The 26,578-nt window shown below is 47.0% G+C and overlaps 1 protein-coding gene across 1 annotated transcript in view; it reads right to left on the bottom strand.

Annotated features, from left to right (window-relative positions):
- FRAS1 (Fraser extracellular matrix complex subunit 1) overlaps positions 1 to 26,578 on the bottom strand; it is a 341,121-nt gene that overhangs the window by 126,909 nt on the left and 187,634 nt on the right. Inside the window, exons 18-21 of the mRNA XM_081924721.1 lie at positions 24,595 to 24,735; positions 22,707 to 22,850; positions 1,683 to 1,835; positions 940 to 1,086 (exon numbers count right to left, since the gene is read on the bottom strand). Of these exons, the coding sequence (XP_081780847.1) occupies positions 940 to 1,086; positions 1,683 to 1,835; positions 22,707 to 22,850; positions 24,595 to 24,735 (585 nt within the window). The remainder of the gene's footprint in view (positions 1 to 939; positions 1,087 to 1,682; positions 1,836 to 22,706; positions 22,851 to 24,594; positions 24,736 to 26,578) is intronic.

Genomic DNA, 26,578 nt, shown 5'->3' with positions numbered 1-26,578 from the left:
GGAAAGGCATGGCATTAAATAGTCCAGGTGGACTATGCTACATTACCTTGCTAAATGTTTGAATAGATTCCCATTGAAGAGCCAAGAAGGGAACTATTAGAGTTAATGCAGCTCTAGGGTTTTTATGTCTGGGTATTTTTTGCCCCTTAAGGGCACACAAATCTTCATCCACCGAGACAACACCTCCCTACAACCCTCCATCTAAAATCTCTTATATACCTAATTTTCAATGCTGCGGCATCTGACTCATTTTGTGTCACAAGCCTTAATTAATTCACATTTGCAACACATCTAAGAAGCTGTGTGGATTAACAGAGTGAAGAAGTAGCTAATAATTAGATGTTTGATGAGGCACATTTGCAAACCTCAAAATATACCAGTGACACATTATTCAAAATGACAAGGAAAAGGCAAAATTAATTTGCAATGTAAGCTAGTTAAGACAGAGCTGTCTTTACACTGCATGTCTTATTAACATTACTTATTAACACGAAGTGTTGTTTTTTAAAATGCAAACCTGTTTTGTGAAGTGTCTTAAATATAAATGTTAAGTTAATTCCCCCATTTCAGCTATTTCTCCCTGCCCCTTAAAAACTCTTCCCCCACCCCAGTTTGGGAGGCTATTTCAAGGCTGATATGCTTGGATCTGAATCACAGCAACTTAGAACCATAGAATTTTAGAGTTGAAATGGGTCCCGTGGATTATCTAATCCAGGCATGGCCAAACTTGGCCCTCCAGCTGTTTTGGGACTACAATTCCCATCACCCCTGACCACTGGTCCTGTTAGCTAGGGATGATGGGAGTTGTAGTCCCAAAACAGCTGGAGGGCCAAGTTTGGCCATGCCTGATAACCCCCTGCAATGTTGATTTAAATAATATTTCCGTTTTTTCTTTGTTTAAGCAACAAACAGATACAAGCAAGAAGCAGAAAGACGTACGTTTGCAGTGCTGGTTCTCATCCCTGTAGAACCCAAGGAAACAGGCCGAGACGCACGTGCCGATGTGAGAGAGAACAAGGTTCGAATCGCAGGAGGTGCAGGAGGAAGGCCCCTCGCCTCGGCAAGTTCTACACGAAGCGTCACACTCTGGAGAGGAAAGACATTGTGGAAATGTACATCTGTGAGAAGCAGCCTCTGTGCAAACAGGCCATTAAGAGCATTACCACAACTCTGTGCATCAGGGAGAAAAGTGTTGGGTTTAGAGCGGAGGAGGCTGCATTCAAATCCTGGTTCAGCCATGAAGCTCACTGGGCAACCCAGGTATTATAATAATAATAATAATAATAATAATAATAATAATAATAATAATAATAATAATAATAATAATAATTTATTATTTATACGCCCATCTGACTGGGTTTCCTCAGCCACTCTGGGCAGCTTCCAACAGAATATTAAAATATTAAACATTAAAAGCTTCCCTAAACAGGGCTAGCTTCAGGTGTCTTCTAAAAGTCTGGTAGTTGTTTTTCTCTTTGACATCTGGTGGAAGGGCATTCCACAGGGCGGGTGCCACCACCGAGAAGGCCCTCTGCCTGGTTCCCTGTAACTTGGCTTCTTACAGCGAGGGAACTGCCAGAAGGCCCTTGGCACTGGACCTCAGAGTCCAGGCAGAACGATGGGCATGGAGATACTCCTTCAGGTATACAGGGCTGAAGGCATTTTTTCCAGAAGCTACTCACTTCGACATTCCCCGCCAGCCTTGTAATATCCCATGGGGCACTCAGGCAAGCAGCGCTCTCTCAGGAGCAAATGATGGACATTTTGGCACTTCAAGCAGATGCTTCCCGTGTCCTGGAGATCTGCCACACACTGTGCACATGAAGGGTGGCAATCTGCAGAAAGGAGAAAAGAACGTAGGCATGAACGTGAGATAAGTCTATGAGATCACTGCCCAAAACAGCACAGTCATAGAAACAAATGAAGAGCCGGCAGAATCAGGCCAACAGCTCACCTGGTCCAGCATCCTGTTTTCACAGGGGCTGAGCAAATGCCTGCACGAATCCCGTAAACAGGATTTGAGCACAAGAGCAACTCTCCCCTCCTGTGGAGACCTCCTGTGGTTATAGCAACTGGGATATCAGGCTATGACCATCACAATGTTTCAGAAGCTTCTGCCATACGCTTTGGTCTTGCCGTGTTGATCTTGGCCTGTTTTAATAGCTAAATGGATACTTTCTCCAAGGGATGAAAATCTGGGATGTTTATGGATAGCTATAGCAAGGAAGTGGGTGACGAGTGGGAAGTGGGTGATGCTGTGGTCTAAACCACAGAGCCTAGGGCTTGCCGATCGGAAGGTCGGCAGTTCAAATCCCCACTACGGGGTGAGCTCCCATTGCTCAGTCCCAGCTCCTGCCAACCTAGCAGTTCAAAAGCATGTCAAAGTGCAAGTAGATAAATAGGTACCGCTCCGGGTGGAAGGTAAATGGCATTTCCATGCGCTGCTCTGGTTCACCAGAAGTGGCTTAGTCATGCTGGCCACATGACCCGGAAGCTGTTTGTTGACAAATGCTAGCTCCCGCGGCCTATAGAGCGAGATGAGCACACAACCCCAGAGTCGTCCGCGACTGGACCTAACAGTCAGGGGTACCTTTACCTTATAGCAAGGGAGAATCATTCAGTGGAGACAGGAGGCGGGGGGGGATTAGATTGGAGGGGGGTGAGTAGATATTCATGTAAAAAATAGTTATTAAAGATGCATTGACTTGATTAATTGAATTTCTATATTTGTTTGTGCATTGTAAACATGGAAGAAGAAGAAAGAGGCAGATTGCCTGTTCAGTGCAGAAGGAGCATCAGGCTTGGCTCTTAGGCTGTTGAAGTAGACAATTAACAGCAATTACCAGACTCAGTGTGGCTTCTCTTCCCTGCTTCCCTTATGTTCATCCTGCTTTTATTATCAAGCATTGAGGTGTTGAACACATTTCCTTCCCCTCCCAAGGCTTGTGCCTTGCTTCAATGCCTTGGAGATTCCTGTTCTGCCTTCCCTAATGAGCACAGGAAAATGTTTGGCCTGAGAGGGCTGCCTGGACGCTCAGTTGCCTTTTCGGATTTCTCCTTGCCAAAACCACTCTGTCACTTGGAAACTATTTCTGAAAGCACGGCAAATGTCCAGGGTTGGTTCCAATATGAGATAAGGCGGTGAAACTGCCTTCAGGTGCCACATTTCCTTCAAAGCAAGCTAAGTCTGAGCCTCTTATAATACTAAATCAAGTATGCTTTATTAAACCAAGGCTTAGCATTATGTGTGCACCCTGCCCAGCACCTAGAAGAAGAAGAAGAAGAAGAGAGGAGAAGGAGGAGGAGTTTGGATTTGATATCCCGCTTTATCACTACTTGAAGGAGTCTCAAAGCAGCTAACATTCTCCTTTCCCTTCCTCCCCCACAACAAACACTCTGTGAGGTGAGTGGGGCTGAGAGACTTCACAGAAGTGTGACTAGCCCAAGGTCGCCCAGCAGCTGCATGTGGAGGAGTGGGGAAGCGAACCCAGTTCACCAGATTACGAGTCCACCACTCTTAACCACTACACCACGCTGGCTCTCATGGTTTGCTTACTACCAACAAACCAGGATCTGAAGCCATGGTTTGCTGTTGACTTACAAACCCTGGTTTGTTTTAACTATAGCTTGCCATTATGCGTGAACTGATTCATTTGCAAAGCCCTTAGGAACTTGGGTCCACGATACCATAAAGTCCACCTAAGCCTTAATATCCCAGCTTAATTGCTAAGGTTTGTTGGAGGAATGCTGTTAACTCTCCAACGTGTGAATGAGGCCCACTTGCCATCTAAAGAAATCAAGCACTCTATATGGCTGGTCCAGCAATGTGGAATGCCCCCCCCCATTGGAAACCCACCAAACACCCTCTTTTTTATTTTTAGACAGCTTCTGAAGACTTTCTGGTATCAACCAGCTTTTTGGGCTGGATGCGTTTCACGCAAGTGGCGAGCTTCTTATACCGTTTTCTGCTTTTATATTTTTCTTGTGTTTATATTTGCTGTTGGCCACTTAAGACATTTCCTACACAGGCTAGATGTATATAAACATTTTTTATAAATAAAACAGAAACTTAAAAGTGGGAAGATTTTCCATTCTTCACTAAAATGTTAAAAACTAATTTAAAAACAGTGGCAAAAGCCCATCTAAGTACCCGCAGCCAGGAACACGAATCAGCTGATGATGCCATTTAAAATGAAGGAGTTTTCAGCGGGTAAGAGTCTGATAGGGTAAAGGCGCAGAGCCCTTTAGGAAGAGAGTGCCATAAGGATGGTGCCACAAGATTTATTAGGGCAGAGATAGACAGGCCTTCTCCATTTGAAGGAAGCAGCCTGAACACAAGTTCTCTTGTCCTGAGAAAAGATGCCTTGAAATACAGTTAACGTGGAACGGAAAAAAACTGTTTATGTTTTTACAGCTGCAAGGATGCTGGTAGCCCAGAGCTGGAAAGACAAGATACCCACTAAGGCAAACTGGCCGATGAAATTACTGGACTATACAGAGATGGCAAGATTAACTGGGAAAATCAGAAAACAGGAGGATCAAAATTTATAAAATTTATGGGGAATTTATAAAAATTTCTAATATAATATTTCTAATTGCATTGCATTTATATATAGCAAAGGGAAGTCTATAGCAATTAGGTATATTTTAATCTATCAACTATGTAATAGGCTTATGTTAAAAAATGAATATGGATTTTGAATTTGATGCTTGTAATTCTTTTTCGGTTTTGGAATAAACTTTTTTTTAAAAAAAACTTCAACAGAGAGAGAATGGGACAAATATATATTGTATTTGAAAGACCACTGTAAACACTCAAAATGCTTTGGCAGGCTTTAAATTACTCCTGCAATGATACATAGATTTTGGATACAATGGAGTACTGTTAATTAAGATGGACTTATAATATGTAGTTGAAAAAGTTATTTAAAGAACCCACGGAGGGGAGGAGGGGAGTCCTAGGATTCAGAAGAATCTTATGTAAAATTCTAGTATTTGCAAGAGCATTATTTGTGTGAATGAATTTGTAAAACCAAATTTTAAAATTAAATACGATTAATATGTGCTCAACCCACTTAGAAGGTCCATGACCACTCTTTTTGTATTTTTACCAGCGAGAGCCAGAAGTGAGACAGGGCCATTTGGGTTTTCTGCCACTGGTACTAGCATTCTGCACATGTCCGAACCTGCAGTGCCACCATGTCTCCACAATGACCATGTTTTCAGAAAAGCACTGGGCATGCTGTCTGCCTCCAGCCACCTATCAGCCTGGAGAGGATGGAGTTCACAGCAGGGAGAGGCAGATTCTGACCCCCTCTACTTTGCCAGCAACCCGTCAACAAGTTGCTCATGACCTTCCCCTGAACCAAAGGAGTTTCAGGAAGTTTTACAAGAAGTCTTTTGTGCACAATGCAGGGACAATGGAAGGGATCCTGGAAGCCAAATTATTCCTCATTACGGTGATTCAGAAAATTATATAGGAAATGATGGCTGTCTTGAAAGCAATGCAATCAAGCTGCTGCCTTCGAAGTACCATGCATAGCTTGCTGCCAGGTTTCCTGCTGGAAGTTAACCTTTCCATCCGTTTCCAAAACTTCCACTACAAGTGAATGAAAAGATATTGGGATTCTGCAACCCAGACCTGGCACTCCAAAGGAACCGAAGAGAATCAAGGAGCTCAAATTCCAACGGCAATAGATTGGCAATGAATGAACAAAGCAAAGGACCTTTGGGAGATACCATAACCCAGCATGCAACCCAAAGTTAGCACATCTTTAAACCACACTGGTTCCAATAGGAAAAATCTAAGAGCATGTTTAATGTGCAGTAATCAAAATGTGTTGGGAGTGCTTAATATTAGGCTCAGCCTTGCCCTGTGTTCCTAGCCTGATCCTGTAGAGCTTGGAAACAGGAGCCACTGAGATCAGACACTGGCTTCCTTTGCCACAAGGGCTTGCTGGCTGCAGGGGAGAACCTACAGACATTTCTAGCCAGGAGATTCATAACAGCCCTGACAAGTCCTGGCCTGGGAAATCAAGTGATAGAGGAGGGTCAATCAGGAGTTACCAGCAAGTAGAAAAGCTTGGTGCCAGCTTCCTCAGTTTGGGCAATGTCTTGCTGGGAGAAGCCATGTGGTTCTACCTGTATGCATACAACCATTTCCCTGAACACCAGATAGATTAAGATGCTTCCTTGCTCTCAAGTCAGAACCCTTTATTATTTGCAGCAAATTCAGTAGCCTAAGGCAGCCTTCCCGAACCTGGTGCGCTGAAGATCTATTGGACTACAACTCCCATCAACCCCAGCCAGCTCTGACTAAGCTAGAGCTGATGGGAGTTGTAGTCCAAAACAGAATGCACTAGGTGTCAGGAGCAGGTGCTGGGAATAAATCACACAGAGCAAGTAAAATTAACTCTCTCTCTTTTAAAAGAAGAAACAAGGACAGCCCCAGAGCACCAGGCCTAATGGGCACAGCCACTCTTCTTGGCATGTCTTGCCCCTACGAGGCAGTGGTGGAGGCTGAAGGTCCACACTTTCCCACAGCTGCCTAAATCTCCCTCCCCCTGGTCCTTCCCAAGCAATCTGAGACTACACCAGCCGGCCTCTGTTTCTCCCTCTTCATACCTCTTCTAAGAGACCCGCAGGGGAAGCAGGGGCTTGTCACAGCAGGAGAGGGAGACTTCTAGGATTTTTCGGCAGCCAGACTCATCTCTGCCTCTTGGCCTCCTTCCTCTCATGTTGCTGCTTCTTGCTCTGATTCTAGACTTCCCTCTGCCACAAACTCTCCCTGCTCACTAAAGCGTGTTGCCTCTTCAGCTTCTGATGCTTCCTCCTTCTCCCTCTGACCATTCATCATCATCCCACCACCAATCCCTGGGCTCTGAGCCTTCTTCCCTTGCTGGTGCCTCGGTTGGTGCCTCCCACCATTCCTCTGTGTCCAGCCAGCCCATGACACCAGGTTAATGCTCTCCTAAGGGGACTCCTACCAACCAAACAACACCCTGCTTTCAGAGATGCTTCATCCCAACTACCCATTAGTCCTGGATTCCATGCTGTCAGGGGCTCAGGAGCAGAAGCACAGGAAAGGGAGGAAATGGAGAGCGAGGGGGAGGAATCCGAAGGAAACGTAAGCGATGACAGTGGTCCGAGGTCTCTGAGTCTTTCCAGCGAATCGGAAGACTCACAGAAAGGGGCTCCCATGGTCACAGCAAGGGGGGTGCCTAGGGGGACACACCAGGAAGAAGGGGCCAGAGGGGACTCAGAGAGCAGCAGTTGGAAATCAGGACCAGCTTCCCCACCAGAGCGCAGTAGGGGGGAGGAGTCACAGGTATCGGGATCAGGCTGCTCACCGCCAGCGGGAGGAGATGAGTCAGGATTGGCCACGCCTCCATCGGAGAGCGAGGAAACGGTCAAGAGGAAGGTTGGAAGCTAGGCGCGCGCGCCAAGTTCAAATGTACAGGCGAGCGGCACAGTGGGTAACCCGGATAGGGAGCCAGGTCCTAAAGCCCGCCGAAAGGAGGGACAGGAGTCAGGGGGGTCAGCGTCAGAGGAGTCCAGGAAGGAGGAGACCCCGGGGGGCAGAAGGACCCAGAGGAGAAAGGAGAGACGGAAGAGGTGGAGTAAGGCTAGAGTCTTAAACTGGTGTACAGGGGGTGGAGACTCAGACGGAGCTTCGCCGATCTAGCTTCTAGACGTAGAGTTGCACGCTGCAGCTTGTAAATGGAAACTGAACTTCAATAAAGACTTTTGTACATTACTACCGGCTAGCGTTGGTCCTCTGTGAGCTGGGACCTGGAGGCAACTCTGACACATGATCTCCTCAAGCTCTCTTGAAATGAATGAGAAAACTCACTATACTGCTGGGATGGTGAGCCACTGGTCTTTCAAATGTTGCTCAGCTGCAGCTTCCATCATCCCTGGCCACTGGTCATGTTGCTTGGGGCTGATGAGACTTATATTTTGCACTATATAGCATGCACCTACTAGTTTCGCCAAGGGTGCAGGTGACGCTGTGGGTTAAACCACAGAGCCTAGGACTAGCCTATCAGAAGGTCGGCGGTTCAAATCCCCGCTACAGGGTGAGCTCCCGTTGCTCGGTCCCTGCTCCTGCCAACCTAGCAGTTCGAAAGCACGTCAAAGTGCAAGTAGATAAATAGGTACCGCTCCGGCGGGAAGGTAAACGGCGTTTCCGTGTGCTGCTCTTGTTCGCCAGAAGCGGCTTAGTCACGCTGGCCACATGAGCTGTATGCCAGCTCCCTCGGCCAGTAAAGCGAGATGAGCGCCGCAACCCCAGAGTCGGCCATGACTGGACCTAATGGTCAGGGGTCCCTTTACATTTACTAGTTTCTCCAGGTGAAATCCACTGCAACACAAATAAAGAATTGGTATTTTGACTTAAGTCTCTGACATGCTCCCACACACCTCCCAAACATTAAACCAGGACAACTTTCGCTTCCATGCCATTGCACAGACGTATGTCTGTACAATTTGTTTGCTTTTGCCTCTGTGTGACAACACAGTTCCCATAAGTGAGTCTTTTCTTCCTGGGGGGAGCACAGAGCTCTCTCTATCCTGCAGCACTGCTTTGACCACGGGGACATCAAAGGACGTGCGTTCACGCTATTGATCTCTCTCAGAGGGGAAGAAAAACGAGAGAAAAGGAGGCGCTTGTAGTGAATTTGATGGACCATGGGGAACCAGGGATGGAGGGATGAGGGAAAAGAGGTACTTTATACTGTAGGAACTTGTTTGGATTTTTCACAGCCATTTCCCTTTGAGCTAGAGAATAAAAAAAAAACCTGAAAAGGAACACAAAATTCTCTTTAATGTTTCCCGCTTCCGCCATAATAATATTTTCTCTTTATATTTATCTTTCTGTCCTTCACGACACCCATTGGAATGAACGGGAGGGAGAATTTGCTTTCAGTTTAGTCTAGCATAAACCTCAAGCGGTTGAGATAATGCACAGCATTGTTCCAAACACATTGCTTATAACCTGAAGGATAGTGGAATCATAAAAACATAGGGCAGGAAGGGACGTTGGGGTCATCTATTCCACACCCCTCGCTTGGCGCAGTAATTTTTCTACAGCATATCTGCCCATGAGTTTACCACAGTTCCACAACCAGAACTGCTCCAGATCCTCCTCATGTATCTTTGGAGCATTTCTCCAGCGTGAATAACAGTAAATTCAGAATTCAAAAATCAATTTAGGGGCGAAATCCATCCAATAAACATTAGATGATCACCAGGGCTAGCTGGCTGAATTAGTCCTATTTGGGCCAGCGAGGAGACCAGGGGAGAATTAGCTGTGGGATCCCAGAATGGGTAATCTTCATAAAAAGTGGAAGGGGAGAAGGAAGGGGAATAAAAGATCAGGCTAAGTTCAAATTGAAAGCCAGGCAGAATAGCTCTGACTTACAGGCCCTGCACCTCTTCCGCAAGCCAACATACGGTTCAGTATTTTATGAAACAGTAATAACTCATTGAGGTTGAGTCAACACTCTGTCCTCCCTCAATCAAAAAGGAAGGGGTGGAGACCTAAATAAATTGTGCTCACTTTGCTTCTCCATTAAATTCACTGGCAAATGCTTAGGCCACAATCTTCCAGAAATTTCATCTGGTCTACCATGAATAAAGTGGGGCGCGGGTGGCACTGTGGGTTAAACCACTGAGCCTAGGGCTTGCCAATCAGAAGGTCGGCGGTTCGAATCCCCGCGACAGGGTGAGCTCCCATTGTTGGGTCCCTGCTCCTGCCAACCTAGCAGTTCAAAAACACGTCAGAGTTCAAGTAGATAAATAGGTACCGCTCCAGCGGGAAGGTAAACGGCGTTTCTGTGCGCTGCTCTGGTTCGCCAGAAGCAGCTTAGTCTTGCTGGCCACATGACCCGGAAGCTGTACGCTGGCTCCCTCAGCTAATAAAGCGAGATGAGTGCCGCAACCCCAGAGTTGGCCACGACTGGACCTAATGGTCAGGGGTCCCTTTACCTTACCATGAATAAAACCTAGTCGAATGCCATCCCACTAAGAGCGCACAAGATATGACTTGTGCAATGTTTCTCCACATGTTATAAAGTTCTGTTTGGATTCTTAAAAATGGAGGTGTCTGGAATATATGTAAGGAGGCAGGCAAATGAGGAGTGGCAGAATGACACTGGTAGGGCAGTGCCCCACTTGCGTTAATGGACTAGCCTATGCTATGCAATTTGTCTTGTTTTCCCTTCTGCAACTGTTACCATTCCTCAGCAATTCCCACCCTCAAGTTTTTCAGAAACATCCTGCCAATTAAATTTACTTGCGCTAATTGGTTCACGTAGCCCAGAGTCTCCTTTAAACCTGAGGAATTGCCACCCACTCTGAAAGATAATGATAGTTGCCTTTCTCGCAGCCGTAACGCTCTCTCTTTGCCACCGGCTTCCTCGTTGCAATTAATTTGCAATTGGCAAACAATTTCCCTTCAAGGTACAGAAAAGAGTCATATTTGGCTTTGAGTTCCCTTGAAGTCCCAAATACATCGTTCCACCTCAAGGGTCTGAAGGAAAATTCTCGATTAACAAGCAGCATTGATGGATGGGAAGATAGCTACGAAAACATTATTATGAAAGCAGAGTTCTTGTGGGGTTTTTTCCCCCCTCTTAAAAAAAAAGAACCTTATAATAGTTTCTGTGGTATAATTTAATGCTTTCGGTTTCATGGTTTCATGTGACAGCTACTTGTTAACCCATGATTAATAACCTCTGAAGGCAAATTCACATGGTGACATTTCAATAAGTGTTGAAGAGATTGAGGTGCGGCAAGAGCACAGAGACAAGCCATTCATTACACGAGAAAAAAGCAACTTTCCTTGACAAGCCAAGTCAAACCCTTCGAGCTCACAAGGAACCAAATAATATATGCAAATTATGCCGCTTGTGGCAATATATGATTATTCTAATCGATCAGGTTTCAGTAATTAGGCGGCAGGAACAAATGACCGAACTTTATGAACTGCAAGGGAAGAAGAGGTGAAAGTTACACCCAGGTCACGCAAGTCAACAAATCCCTAGACAGGTGTTTGCTTCAAGGCTAATATAACCATTATGCTACATATAGAATAATAGTCCCAGGAAGCTATCAGTTATGTGAGCCAATTGCCTGAACACCTCATTTTGCTTTTTGTACATTCATTCATTCATTCATTCATTCATTCATTCATTCATTTAAAACTTGTGTTTCTGAGCTCCCAGATCATTCTTTTTAATTAAATATCACTTTGCCACCAGCCGCCTCTCCTTTCCCTTTCTTCCTTAGTCTACTGCCTGAGCTTATCTGCCTTTTTCTTTTTCTCCTCCTCAAGAATCCCTTCTTTGAGTCAGGCTTTTCTTCTGCCTCTTTCTCCTTTGATTATTCACTGCTGCCCAAGTCTGTCTCTCGCCCAGGTTCAGGGAGAGGGGACCAAAGGAATACTATCAGTCGCCACCCAAATAACAGCCTAGACACTGAATTCTGCACCAACTGCACTTTAGGGACTGTCTTCAAAGGAAGCCTCCCCCCAAAACGAATTATGCACATAGCGTGAATGTGTAGTTTTCTGCTGCCCATCCTTTTTGGGTCACAGCCCCTTGGTGCCACAAACTCATCCTCAGCGCCCCCTACTCTGCCCTATAAAAAGCATTATTCAGAATAGAGGTTTGCAAGGAAGAGAACGATACAGTACAATTCAAAGCAGTAACCATTCATTGCACCTTTATTCAAAATCCAATTAAAACTGTTCAGTTGAATTGATTCAACAAAATTTATGAACTTCATCCAGTGATACCAGCTATTTAAAGCCTGATTGTTATTTACCCCTCCAGCACCCTCAGCCTTCCTCTCTCCTCCTAGCACCCTGCTAGGTAATTCCCCCAAGGGGTGGTACCACCCACTTTGGGAACCAACGTTCTAGGTTCATCAAGTCCAGCATCCTAGTTTGTGGCCATCTTTGTCATCTTGGATCTCCTGTTTCCCCCAGTTGTTGGCTGCCAAAACTGTTCACTGGGCAGCTGATGATGGCCTGTGCTATAAACCACAGGTGGGAAACCTGTAGCCCTCAAAATGTTTGGGGAACACAACTCTCCACCATCCCAGGACAAATTGGCCATGCTGCCTGGGGCTTATCTGACTCCATATTCCAGCTCACTTTGAGATTTTTTTTTTATTTTGATCCTCATGAAAATTTATTCACATTTTTATTAACTTGTTTATTGATACATATTCATAGATATATGAAAAAATACATACAAATTACAAAGTATCTTTTTATAATATACTAAGATAAGACAGCCACTTGGGTCTAAAAGACAACAAAGTCAGAAGAATAAAAAACAAGGGAGAGACCTGAAAGGAAGAGAAAGGGGAAAAAACTAGAGAAAGATAGAAAAGAGAAAAAGGACTTCTGGCTCTCTGTCCTGCAGCTACATATAATATTCATTCCTTAAAATCCAACCATTCTACCTACTATAAACCAGCATTTTAAAAAATCTTCAAATCCCTATATTACAAGTGAAAGAGAAAACTCACCAGCATTTTAAGTGCTAATTTCTCCTAAAAATCACATTTCTGTATGCGTTTCCTCCAAATGTAATGTATAAAGGTAAAGGACCCCTGACAGTTAAGTCCAATCGCGAACAACTCTGGGGTTGTGGTGCTCATCTCGCTTTACTGGCCAAGGGAGCTGACGTTTGTCTGCAGGCAGTTTTTCCAGGTCATGTGGCCAGCATGACTAAGCCGCTTCTGGCAAAACCAGAGCAGCGCACGGAAAAGCTGTTTACCTTCCCGCTGGAGTGGTACCTATTTATCTACTTGCACATTGACGTGCTTTCGAACTGCTAGGTGGGCAGGAGCTGGGACCGAGCAACGGGAGCTCACACCGTCACGGGGATTCGAACCACTGACCTTCTGATTGGCAAGCCCTAGGCTCGGTGGTTTTGACCACAGTGCCACCCGCGTCACAATGTAATGCATACGGGTGTGTTATTTTCATGAATGTATGTACTCCCCCCCCCCCCAGTACACTTCGCTTGGCTAGAGAATGGCATTGCAAAATTCAGAGACGTGCATATTTCAAAATGTGGTTGTGTTTCAGTTCATGTAGCGTTTTGGAAATTGCAAATTAGGAAGCTTTGCCTTTATTTGAACTCGAATCCTCCTGCATCCCTAATCCTGCCCCTCCATAACTCATCTTTTTCTGTAGGTCAACGCAGCTCAAACTATGCAGTCTCTCCTCACAAGGAAGGTACGCCATCCCTTTCATTGTATTCATTGTACAGTGGTACCTCAGTGTAATGGTTCTAGGGGTTGCTCGTGCGTAAGTTGCCGCCACTCCTGGCTAGGTTGCCTGGTTGAACCCTTTCTGTCTGGACAGTCCTTCATTTCGTGGCTGTCTCAATCGCTGGCAGAATCCATCAGTGGGCGTTTCTTGAACTTCTTCCAGCAAAGAAGTTCTTTGACGCCAAGTCTCCTCCTACTCTCCCTGCGCGGAGGTCTTCTGCACTGGTAGGGTGTGGGCAGCGGAGTACCCAAGCTCTCCCGGCTGGTCTCCGACGAGGAGTCCTGGAGCCTCCTCTCCGATTCCCCCATCTGCCCCCCTTCTCCACTGGTGTTACACTGATTTCCTTCCCCAGCAGATGGGCTGCCTCTCTCCCTACTGGCACCCTCTCTGGCATCCCTCCGGAGCCTTCCCTCCACCTCTGGCTCCGATGGCAGTTCCCTGACACTCGGGTTAAGTACTTAATTCGTTCCGGAGGTCCGTTCTTAACCTGAAACTGTTCTTAACCTGAGGTACCACTTTAGCTAATGGGGCCTCCCACTGCCGCCACACGATTTCTGTTCTCATCCTGAAGCAAAGTTCTTAACCCGAGGTACTATTTCTGGGTTAGCGGAGTCTGTAACCTGAAGCGTATGTAACCTGAAGTACCACTGTATTGCCTGCCCTTTCTTTTTCTACAGATACAAACTGCAGCTGCTGCACCCTCCATGGCTATATGAAGGACAACGTCAGTCATTCTGGCAGCTCTGGCCCTCTTTCCTCAGAGCCTCGCCTGCAAAGCCGACCACTTGTAGAAAACTCGGGAGTGATTTGCTGATAAGCATTGCTGATAATTCTTGCTGAAAATACTTGTGGAGAATTTGGGGGGAGGGTGTTCCTTACTGAGAAGCAGTGGCATAGCGTGGGGGGTGCAGGGGGGAGGGCCGCACCGGGCGCAACATCTGGGGAGCAAATCCACGGGTTAGGGGGCGCAAATCCACGGGTTAGGGGGCGCAAATTACTTGCCTTGCCCCGGGTGCTGACAACCCACGCTACGCCACTGCTGAGAAGTCTAGGATTGGAGACTGGAGGAAGGGGCAGATAGAAACCAGGCTGAATTATGCCAAATGATAAGACTATCTTTCATAATAAAGCTGCAGACAAGCAGAGGTGTGTGTGCTGTGGGGTGGGGGAGAGGGGGGACATAAAATAGTTTCCCTCTCTCTCACAAGCCAACATTTCCTGATTAAATGAAGATGCCTTTCAGGCCCAGGTAATGGTGGTGACATCATAGGACACACAGAAGGCAGGACACAAGTGGTGCTTGTGTTTTCCATCAACCTTTGTTGCAGGGCCAGCCCTACCACTGGGCATTGGTGCTCTACATCCCTTGTCAAGCTTGGTTGCAAGGCCAGCCCTACTGTCGTGGTCCGGTTCACGGGCGATCGAAGTCCCAGCTGGGGACGTCGGGACTGGGGGCAAGATGGTGGGGTGGGAGCAGGAATGGGAGGCCAGAAGCCAGGAGTCAGAAAGCCAAGAGTCCGAGGGTCAGAGAGCCGGGAGTCAAGAAGCCAAGGGTCTGAGGGTCAGGAAGCAAGGAGTCATGAAGTCAGGGGTCCGAGGATCAAGAAGCAAGGGGTCACAAAGTCAAGGGTCCAAGGATCAAGAAGGAAGGAGTCACGAAGTCAAGTGTCCGAGGATCAAGAAGCAAGGAGTCAAGCAGTCAAATGCAGCAAGGCAGGGAACATGTTGCTGTGGCAAAGAGCTGAAGGGAAATGCTGACCTTATATTCCCTTCCCGGCTCTTGCCACCAGGTGCTGTGAGTTTCCAATCGGCCTCACCTGTGAGGCCGTGCCTTGCCTCTTCAGAACAAACTTAGGAAGGCCCCAGTTCTATTGGTCACAGAGCCTGGCTCCTACACGCACACCTGACACCTACCATTAGGCAGAGAGAGCACCTCCTCTATTCTCTTCCCCCAGGATGTTCCCATTCTCCTGAGCCACTGCCCTTGTGGCAATCGTAGAATCATAGAATTGAGGAGTTGGATGAGAGCATGAGGGTAATCGAGCCCAACCCCCTACAATGCTGGAATCTCAGCTAAAGCATCCATGAGAGGTGGCCACCCAACTTCTGCTTAAAAACCTCCAAGGAAGGAGAGTTCACCACCTCCAGAGGGAGTGCATTCCACTGCCTAACAGCTCTTATCGTCAGAAAGTTCTCACGAATGTTTAGTCAGAATCTCCTTGCTTGCAACGTGAAGCCATTGGTTCGGGTCCTACCCTCCAGAGCAGGAGAAATCAAGCTTACTCCATCTTCCATGTGTCAGCCCTTCAGATAGACAGCTATCCTATCTCCTCTCAGTCTCCTCTTTTCCAGGCTAAACATACCCAGCTCCTTCAACCGTTCCTCATAAGGCTTGGTTTCCAGACTCTTGGTCGCCCTCCTCTGCACATGTTCCACGTGTGAAAAAGGCTGCTGTACACATAGCGCCTGCCCTCAAAACAGGAGTGGACAGACAGACTTACGAGTAGTCATTCTCTGCACCTCCTTGGTGGGTAGGCGGGGAAACTTGTTGGAGCAGCTTTGCGGGTCCGTGCACCCTTGAAATCCTTGTTGATCGTTTTTGCTCATGAACATTGGGCCCTTGCTCCTAAACAGAACTTATTCCCTCGAACCCTTCACCTTGAAAAAGCTCCTGAATGCTATTCAGTTCTTTCCGAGTCTGTACAGTGGAACCTCATGTTAAGTACTTAATTTGTTCCGGAGGTCCGTACTTAACCTGAAACTGTTCTTAACCTGAAGCACCACTTTAGCTAATGGGGCCTCCCGCTGCCGCCACAGCACGATTTCTGTTCTAATGCTGAAGCAAAGTTCTTAACCCGAGGTACTATTTCTCGGTTAGCAGAGTCTGTAACCTGAAGCATCTGTAACCCGAGGTACCACTGTACCATTATTCTGTTCCAATGAAGTGTTACTTCCTTTCTTATAAGTAAGCTTGGGCCAACCATGCCTGCAATTTTTTCTTAGTCTTGTTTGGTCCTCAGTATTGTCCACTCTGACCAGCATCAACTAACCTAGGGCTTCAGGTAGCTGCTATCCTTCAGCTGGGGATATCAGGAATGGATGCAAATCCCTTCTGCATGCAAGTTGTGGCATCCACCACCAAGCTATGGCCCTTCTACCAAGCTATGGCCCAACTACAGGCCCTTCCCTCCTCTAGATGCTCTAATGAAAAAGTTGCAGAATTAATCTGGGTACAAATATTTTCCCCTTGTTTTATCTACACCGATCTCTTCATTCCTAGCCTCTGCTGCAAGGAGACGAAGCAATAACTCTGTTGTGGGTGGAAAACAAATAAGCTGTGAAAAAAAATTACTTCTCGAGATCAAAGAAATAAGTCTTTTGGCTCAAAAGACGCAGGATAACTGTTGTGAAGGGGAGTCGGAATGATGAACTAGAGAATGATACCATTTAAATCTTTTCACATTCCCCCCTTTTTTCGGATCCATTATCTTTCTTGGAAGCTTCGAGTGCTGGCATAAGCTCTGCAACTGTTATCTTTCCTTTGATAAGCTAAAAAAAATGGCTGCGGTAAAGCTCTGAAGTGACTGGAACGGTTCCCAGGCAGTGTTTATGCTTGTCCTCCCGATAGATTAAAATGTGATTAATCTCCCTTAAATAGGTAAATGCAATTAGCAACTTCTGGCAGAGGTTTCACAGGGGGGCACAGGGTCCACTGGGCCCAATCCACTAGGAAAGATATCCTGCACGAGCCCCGATGAAATAGCGAAGCTCTTGAGCAGCTGGCGTTTGGGGCCACAGTGGATTCTTCCTACGTAGTGGCGTAGCGTGGGTTGTCAGCACCCGGAGCAAGGCAAGTAATTTGCGCCCCCTAACCCGGGGCAAGGCAAGTAATTTGTGCCCCCTAACCCCTAACCTGCCGCCGCTGCCAGCTTCTTCTTGCTGCTGCCTGGTCTGGTCTGGTGTGGTTCTCTCCCGCGCTCAGCGCTGCGCTGGACGGCCGCTGCACTGTCCCTCCCCACATAATCCCTCTCTCTCTCTCTGCACCGCACGCCCGGCACCCACCTCCTCCACAGTGGCCGGCGACCTGGCGGCTCGGATCGGATTCGCACAGCCAGCACTGCAGTGAGAGAGAGTGAGTGAGCCAGGTAGGGGCAGAGAGCTGCGAGTGTGAGCGCGCCCCCCCAGATGTTGCGCCCGGTGCGGCCATCCCCCCCGCACCCCCACGCTACGTCACTGTTCCTACGTAAGAATCAACCCCTTTATTTCCAGTGCTCAGAGTGCGAGTGCCGTTGCTTACGGTGCAAAAAAGGCATCACACACAAACACACCGCGGCAGCAGCCTTTGGGGAACTGCAATGCTTGCAGAAGTACAAAAAATATATATATCTTAATATTGGAGGGGAGCAGAAAGAGATTAATGAGGATTGTGCATGCTCAGTGGCCACAGAATCCTGAATGGCCGTTGTGGAGGTGGTGATGTGGAATGGAAAATCGGGAGGAGAAAATAATTAAAATACATCAGAACACATTCAGCAACAAGAATAAAACTGCAACTGATGTGCCAGCTGAGACCCTACTTGCCTGCCTGTGCCCTGTCTGGCTAGAGTGGGGCATGCTCTGGTTATCTCCCACTTGAACTACTGCAATGCGCTCTCCGTGGGGCTACCCTTGAAGGCAAGAGCCAGTGTGGTGTAACGGTTAGAGTGTTGGACTAGGACCTAGGAGAGCAGGGTTTGAATCCCCACCCAGCCATGAAGCTCACTGGGCAGCCTTGGGCCAGTCACCCTCTCTTAGCTTAACCTACCTCACAGGGTTTCTGTGAGAGTGAAATGGGGAGAAGAACCATGTACAGTGGTACCTCAGGTTACAGACATTTCAGGTTACAGACGCTTCAGGTTACAGACTCCGCTAACCCAGAAATAGTACCATGGGTTAAGAACTTTGCTTCAGGATGAACACAGAAATTGTGTGGTGGCAGTGGGAGGCCCCATTAGCTAAAGTGGTACCTCAGGATAAGAACAGTTTCATTTTAAGAACGGACCTCCGGAACAAATTAAGTTCTTAACCTGAGGTACCACCGTACACCACACCTTGAGATAATGGTGGTATATAAATGTAACAAAGAAGAAGACTCATGAACTACAATTAATTCAAACTGGTGACTGCAAGTAGTCACCGGGACCAAATAACCCTGGTCCTAAAAGATCTACATCGGTTCCCAACACATTTCCGAGCACCACATTGTTGGTGCTGACCTTTAAAGCCCTAAATGGCATTGGCCTTGCATTCCTGAGGGAGCGTCTCTGCCTCCATCATCCAGCCCAGACACTGAGGTCCAGCTATGAGGGCCTTCTGGTCGTTCCCTCATTGTGAAAAGGATCCAGGGAACCAGGCACAGGGCCTTCTTGGTAGTGGCGCCTGCCCTGTGGAACGCCCTCCCATCAGATGTCAAACAGATAGACAACTATATGACTTTTAGAAGGTATCTGAAGGCAGCCCTGTATAGGGATGTTTTTAATGTTTGATGTTTTACTGTGGTTTTATAATTTTGGGGGAAGCCGCCCAGAGTGGCTGGGGCAACCCAGTCAGACGGACGGCATACAAATAATAAATTATTACAGTGGTACCTCGGGTTACAGACGCTTCAGGTTACAGACTCTGCTAACCCAGAAATAGTACCTCGGGTTAAGAACTTTGCTTCAGGATGAGAACAGAAATTGTGTGGTAGCGGTGCAGCGGCAGCTAAAGTGGTACCTCAGGTGAAGAACAGTTTCAGGTTAAGAACGGACCTCTAGAACGAATTAAGTTCTTAACCCAAGGTACCACTGTATTATAAATATTATTAGTAGCACAGATTGCCCTGATAAAAGCCCAATGATCAGCACTGCTTGCACCTTAAGGCGGATCCACACCATAGATTTAAAGCCCTCAGAACTGCAGTATATCACTTCAAAATGTTAGATCTGTCTTTCACCACCCTTCTCTCTTGGCATAGACTTCATACATCACTCAACGCTCTGCCAATATACCACTGAGGATCCCTTTCTGAAAGTCCTGGCATTTCATTTTTCTCTCCATATAACGAAAAACTCACGCTTGATTCAGACCTAATCAAATTCATCTCACAGGAGACTGGTGGCAATAGACTCAGCCGTACATTTTTAAAATGGTATTTATTTGGGTTTGCAGTTCAGCCTATCCCATTAAAAACTCTTTTTAAGGCGGGGGGGGGGGAGTGTTTGAAAAACATACATGCAAAGGAGGGCAGTTAAAAATTAAATAAAAACTACGACCAAGCGCATTAGTATTAACCAAAATGCAACCCAAATAAAATGGCCTTTCAGAGTTTCCGAAAGAAATTCACAGCTGAGCTATTCAATAACGTTAGTAAAATTGCAAAGTACACTCTTCCCCAGTCTCTACTATTTGCTAGTTTAGGGAAGTGCCAATATGTTGGCATATAAACATTTTTGGCACGGGTTTTCTGGGAGATAAAATATATCCTGACATACACACTTTTGCTTATCTTGTTTGTAGCCCTCAGCACCTCTCCAAATTTGCTTGCTCTTATCTGCTGCTTCAGAAGGACTCTCCTCCCTGGAAGAGAGGGGAGTGGTTGTGGGCAGGAGCCCGAGCACCGCCCCTAGCAGGGGGCGTTAGCCCCCTGCCTCCACCTCTCCTGGCTGGCGCCCACGCCCCTCGGCAGGCACCCAACCAGGTGCCTCCGAGGGGTCGTGCTCAGCAGCCTTTTGCTGCAGCGCCAGCCTCTCCCCGGCCTCATTCTTCGCCGTCGTCATGGTTAGGCATTGGAATAATGTGTTGTGGTGTGTCGAAGGGCTAGGTGTGGCCATCGCCTATGCCTTCAATTTTTGGGTATTCCGTTAAAGGAATCCACCGGTCGTGTATTCTGTCTGATGCCTGCGTGGCGGGAGGCCATGGCACGACCCTCGGTGACATCAGGGGTGAGCCTATAGTTGGATTAGCATCAACAGGCTCCACCTACTGGTGAATAAACCCACTTGTTTTAGAGATCCAATGCCTTGGCCAATACCTTTTTCACTGCTGTAATCAATAAAGTTGTGGCCTTTCCTTGCCCACTAACCTTATATCACGTGTCCTTGTGTATTCATTTCACATTGCGGGGGTCGGGTCCTCGAACCACAACTATTTTGGGTTGTTTTACCTCCTACTTCCTGGAAAGGTGTTCTGAGTCAATCAGGGAACAGACCTCAATCATTACGACATTACGGCACTCCACAACCCATCAGATTTGACTATGTAACAAAGCCAATTCAGAACAAGAGCAGGAAGAATCGTCTTCACTCTAAACAGGCTTCTTGACAAGGCCAAGTAGCCAAATCAGATTGGAGTAAACGTTGAAGGGGAATAATTTTTCCTCAGGGAAAAGTCTCCTCAAGAGAGGGAAGCATTTGAATGTGCTGTAAACAAGTTTGAGGAAAACATGCACATCTCTTTTTGTCTCAGAACCCCACACCAGTAGGCTTCACATCACAAGCATGTAGAAAACTGGAATGTCAGAGAGAAAGTTCTAACTTTGACCCACGAGGGAGAAACTAAATATTCCAGTCTACTTTGCCTGCGCAAGCATATATAGTCTGAATGGAAGTAGTGCCATGGGAATTTCACCATATGCTTTTCCCCTCAATGCCTAAAATGGCTCTGACACTAGGACTTTGGGAAGCCTCCAGAGATTCTAGCACAGAAAAGGCCTCCTAACACACTGTTTTCGACTTTACCATGTTAACTCAATAGGAGGCTTCACGTCAACTTGTCCATGGCCATGGCTGATGGCTCTGCAAAAAATGCACCCCTTTGCGAGCTTATTATGAGGTCTTGCTGAATACCCATCACAGAGACCATGAGGCCTGGGAATTGCCCTGTGGTGAGCTGGTTCAGGACTTGCCAATCTACAAATTACACCAAGAGGTGCATCCCTTGCTATACACCATGGCAAGGAGAGGGCCAGCCTGGTCAAATCCAACAGGATAAGATGAGAAGGTGCAGAAAGCTTGCTTCCCCATCTCCCGGCATGAAAAGACATTGTTCCAGTTGCCAGTTACCTGGCACTGCAGAGTTGAAGGAAGGTATACTCTGGCTTCTGCCACCAGCCAGGTGGCCCTTAGGCCCTTGGGAGACAGAACCCCCTGCCACCCAGGAAGAACACCATGGCAAAGAGATGATCAATCTGGCCCCATCTGTTAGGCAAAGGAGCAGCAGCAGGAAGCTTGCGGCCCACCCAGCCTGCAATACCTGCCAGAAAGAACAACCGGCTTCAACCGGCAGAACAGAAAGGAGGCACACTTTGTTCCCTTTAATTGGGCGTGTGCGCGCACACACACACACACAATTTACAATCTGTTGGAAGCTACCTTGATGATCAATGGGTCAAAAGACAGGATATAAATCTGCTAAACATAAACAAATAAATCAAAACACTGTAATCTAATGTTTAGATTGGGCTGGCAGTGTGCTAGGTGTTGTCTTCATGGGTCAGCTGAATGGCACGGCTGTTGCATGCTGATTTTTTAAAAGGCAACCTTCATGGTGCAGTGCCCAGAGCGTAGGTCAAGGGAACCTGGATGCAAACCGACATTCAGCCACAAAGCTTTAGTGAGGAGCCTCGGACAAGACACAACATCCAAGACTAAGGCACTGCAGGGAGCTGTTAATAATAATGATGTATTATTATTATTATTATTATTATTATTATTATTATTATTATTATTATTATTATTGCAGTAGTATCCTGCCATTTTCCCAAGCTGGCATTCAAGGCAGCTTACAACAAAATGCAAAGTAGCTTAAAACAAACTAGTTAAAAACAATAACTAAAATACATCAGAACACATTCAGATCAGCGACAAAAATGCAGTTTGCCCTGATAGCAGCCCAGGTCCACACCATATATTGAAAGCACATCCTCTGCATATTTAAAGCACATGACTTTCCCTCCCCCAAAGAATCCTGGGAACTGTAGTTTCACTCTCACAGAACCGTAATTCCCATCAACCTTAACCAACTACATTTCCAATATATATTTTTTGGCGGGGTGTCATATGCTTTAAATGCGCATTGAATGTGCTTTACATGTATGGCATTGATCTCCTCTCTGTTTTCAAGGGCCTCTCTCTGAATAGGAAGGTCTCAGCCTGCTGGCAGAAGGGTAACATAAAGGGAGCCGATCTAAGCTCTTTTCGGAGGTGATTCCACAATATGGGGGCAGCCATTGAAAAGGCTCTGCCTCATGTGCCACCACCACCCAGGTTTCTGATATTGATGGGACAGAGAAAAGGTTCACCCAACACCCTGAACTCCCTTGGGAAAGACATAGCACGAATGTGGAAGACAGAAAAGCAAGAAACAGCGCTGGAGACTGTAATGTTCCTCTTGCACTTACCAACACAGTAGCCCACCAGATTGAGGTATTGTTCCGCCTTGCAGGGAGTCCTGCACCTTCCTTTGGCCTGAGTGGCATGAGGGTGGCAGGTTGCACAGTCCGCATCTGACGGCCCATGGCATGTCTTGCAAGTGGGATGGCACACTGGGTGGCAGCAAAGAAGACAGAGAGCTCTGCTAAGACAACCCACGTCTTCGACAAAGGCAAAGAAACATTGACTTCATGGCTGGCAAAGAAGTACGTGACTAGGAACACATGTGTGTCTAATGCACACATACCGACGTACATGTACAAAGAGCGAAAAGGAGCAGATGTTTCCCTGAGCTGCAGCATTGATAAGGGAGCTCTGCCACAGAAGTGTGACATTCAAGTGCATTCTGTGCAATGGATGTACGTCACACACAAAAGCGAGAGCAGCAGCTGTTCGTGGAAAGGCGAGTTGTCCTACTGGGAAGCATCTGGGGCTATTGTCAGGGCAGGGTTAACTCTCATGCAAAGAGGGTTACAGAGCTGGGTCTCGGCCATATCCTAGCTACCTGGAGCTTCTTCCGTTCAGCTCCTTGTGCCACAGATCGAAATGCAACCATCTGTTGCGTACATATGGCCTCAGATCTTCTACGTACCCGTAAGAGAGAGCGCCGGCTGCATGAAGAACTCTCCTGCGGCCAGATAATAACTAACTTCAATAGACTCTTCCCCCTGTATCTCATTGCAATGTTTCCTCCTCCATAAACTTCAGAGCCTGTAACAAGCTCTAAAAGAAAAACAATAACCCAATACACTGCAACAAGAGGTTTATCTCGCCTGTCGGCTCGTGGCAAATAAGACGGTCCTCAGGCCACCCGAAACATCGGCGGCGTATTTCCCACAACCGTTTCCCATTAATAAAATAAAAAGAGCAGCTCTTTTGTTATCTGCACAGCTACGAGGCAGGCATTCCTCTGGACCTGTACTCACAAACTCAAGCCTGAAATTAAATGGGATCTTAATGGAAGATTAAGGTCCACATTAATCTTTGACGTTTCAAACAAACATAAAGCAAGGAAGAGTCAAAGCTACCAACGCCGTCCCCAACACCCTTCCAGGCTGTTTTATTTATTTAGGAGGACAGACAAATATGTGTGTGTGTGTGTGTGTATAAAATGATATATATATATATATATATATATATATATATATATATATATATATACACACACACACACACACACACACACACACACACACACTTGATTCATTTTCCCCAAGATGCTCTGGAATGTTTTCTAGATATCTATATAGTTATAACCAAGTGGAGTGGGAAGGACATAAGAACATGGGAGGGTTTGCTGGATAAGGTCAGATGCTCATTATGGGAAGCTCATAGCCAGGATCTGAGCACAAGTCCCTCTGTGGTTTCCAACCAATGCCATTCAGAAGCATTCCTGCCTCCATCTGATAGCCTTCTCCTCCACGAAAGCCTTAAATCTAATAATAAATATAATCAATTCTTAAAAAACAAAAACGCATGCAATGCCTGCAAGGCTACCCCGTCCACAGAGCAACGCTCCCTCATTCTGCACAAACCAATTTTGGGTTTTTCCCTATTTCCCCATTTATATTGGTTTCCTGGAGACTGTGTATATCTCACAATCCAGGAAGGGATAAGAATCCCACAGCAAAAGGGATGTCCTGATGAACCAAGCTGTTGCTCATGCAGACAGCCCACGGCACCCATTGATTTTACACTGTGGCAGCAGATGACACCGTTGTCTCTAAAATAAAATATGGGAAGGAGGCGTTTTTCTTCCTTGGTAATATTTTTTGTTAAGGTATTACAACCGAGCCATTATCAAATGTGCTGGTGGCAGGCATGCAATAAGCAAGGTGTTCAGCATTGCGGACTCACGGTAGCACCTCGCCTCCTGTTGATACCATCCATCCAGACATTCAGAGACACACCGGCCTTCATGAAAGGTTCGTGGGGGTGCGCATGTGGTGCAGTTCTCTGGCGATTTCTCCAGACAGGATAAGCAGGAGGAGTGGCACTCTGCAGCAAAGAAAAAGATGGGAGAGAAGGACAAGAACGTGAGCGCAGCCAACCGCATTTGCCTCGGGTTTTTTTTTTTCTCACAGCACCTTCTCGCACGATGCTTGGATGCTGTTCATCTTTTCCCTCTGCTACAATTTCCGCTCACCCTCTCCAAAAGGTGGGCAGGGTTTGTGACACCGCATGGGCTTCCTCAGACCGGGGAGCCACCCACCTTGCTACAGGGTGGCCATCGCCCTGCTCCCAATCTCGGCAGGCCAATGGGCTGCTGGCTGGAGCTGGGGCGAGGGCCAGAGAAGGGGCCGATGCTCTTCGGTCCAAGTTCACTTGTTTTCTTTCCAGTTTCACCCACCCAACCCTCCCTAAATATTGTTGGGATGCGTCCGGGGAGATGGGGGCATTTGGCAGGTCCCCAGCTGGCTCCAGCCACCAGCTGGCAGCCGGGCAAACTCTGGTTCCTGGAACAGCATCAATCAGCAACTCAAGCCTCCAAAACATTCAAGGGCTGAGCACATTCTTATCAGCAGAGTGAACAACTTCTCACAATGGAAGTGGCAGACAGAGACATGTATACTCATTATTTACAGGCGTTTATTCAGCATAGTTCAGGAACAAAGGAAAGAACATGTCTGCTTCCCTTCGTGTCCAAGCAAACAGCAATATAGCAAAAGCAATATACAAATGGAAGTTCCCAGCAAGCCTGTGCTGGAAGTAAACAGGCATGTAACACACAACAGTCATGCCTGTTCCTTTTAAGGTGGAATATCCCAACAAATATAACATGGTCTTCTTTTGCAGGCTAACCTCTTGCTTCCTAGGTCAGCGTGCACTGCTATGGTCATAAGATGGTTGCTTGAATTCAGAACCGGGAAGTAATTTCCCTGCATTGACACCTTCCCCATAGCAATTTGTCACAACTTTGGCGGTTTTAGGCCTTGGTCGGTATTCTATAGTCTATCTGCGAGTCGGGGGCAGCGTATTGATGCACCCCCATGCAGCGGCATTTGTGGGGCCCGTTAAAGGGTTGATTGCGGGAGTCGCTGGCCCTAGAGCGGCGGCATGTAGGTCAAACTCCCGGCTTTGGTGAAGTGGGAGGGCATGCTGTGTAAGCTCACGCTTCCCTCCCACAACGCCTGACTGCCCTGCTCATCCTCAGTCCCTATCGGGTATGAGAGGCCTAAGCCAAGGTTCCTACACCTGAAATCAAATAAAGTTGTGGCTTAATTTTAAACCCATATATTCTTGTCATGTCTCATTTTGAGAGGGGGGAGGTAGGCTCTGGGGACAGGGTTTAGCTCATGGGCTTGCAAAGCTAATGAGAAGCAATGCAGAAGGTTCCAGCTTCATTTCCCGGCTTCTACAAGTAGGTCTGGAAGGACTTGTGTCTGAAATCCGGCAGAGCTACTGTCACTCAGTGTAGACAAGATAGAACAATGGTCCAATTCAGCATAAGATAGCTTCACATGGTCCATCTCCAACAGGCGGTTGTCCAGCCTTTCCTGGACTGCCAGAGAAGGAGAAACCTCCACACTTGTGGTTTCCTCATCAAGCTGCTCGTATCATCAAGAAATTCCTAACACTCAACCCATGGGTAGGCAAACTAAGGCCCAAGGGCCAGATCCGGCCCAATTGCCTTCTCAATCCGGCCCGTGGAAGGTCTGGGAATCCGCGTGTTTTTTCATTAGAATGTGTCCTTTTATTTAAAATGCATCTCTGGGTTATTTGTGGGGCATAGGAATGGTTCTATCCCCCCCACCACCATATAGTCTGGCCCCCCACAAGGTCTGAGGGACAGTGGACCCAGCCCCCTGCTGAAAAAGTTTGCTGACTCCTGACTCAACCC

Source organism: Podarcis melisellensis (genome assembly GCF_964234715.1).
Source record: "Podarcis melisellensis genome assembly, chromosome: 9".
NCBI lineage: Eukaryota > Metazoa > Chordata > Lepidosauria > Squamata > Lacertidae > Podarcis > Podarcis melisellensis.
Note: the sequence above shows the minus strand (reverse complement) of the source record. Positions and strands in the feature narration are given on the sequence as shown.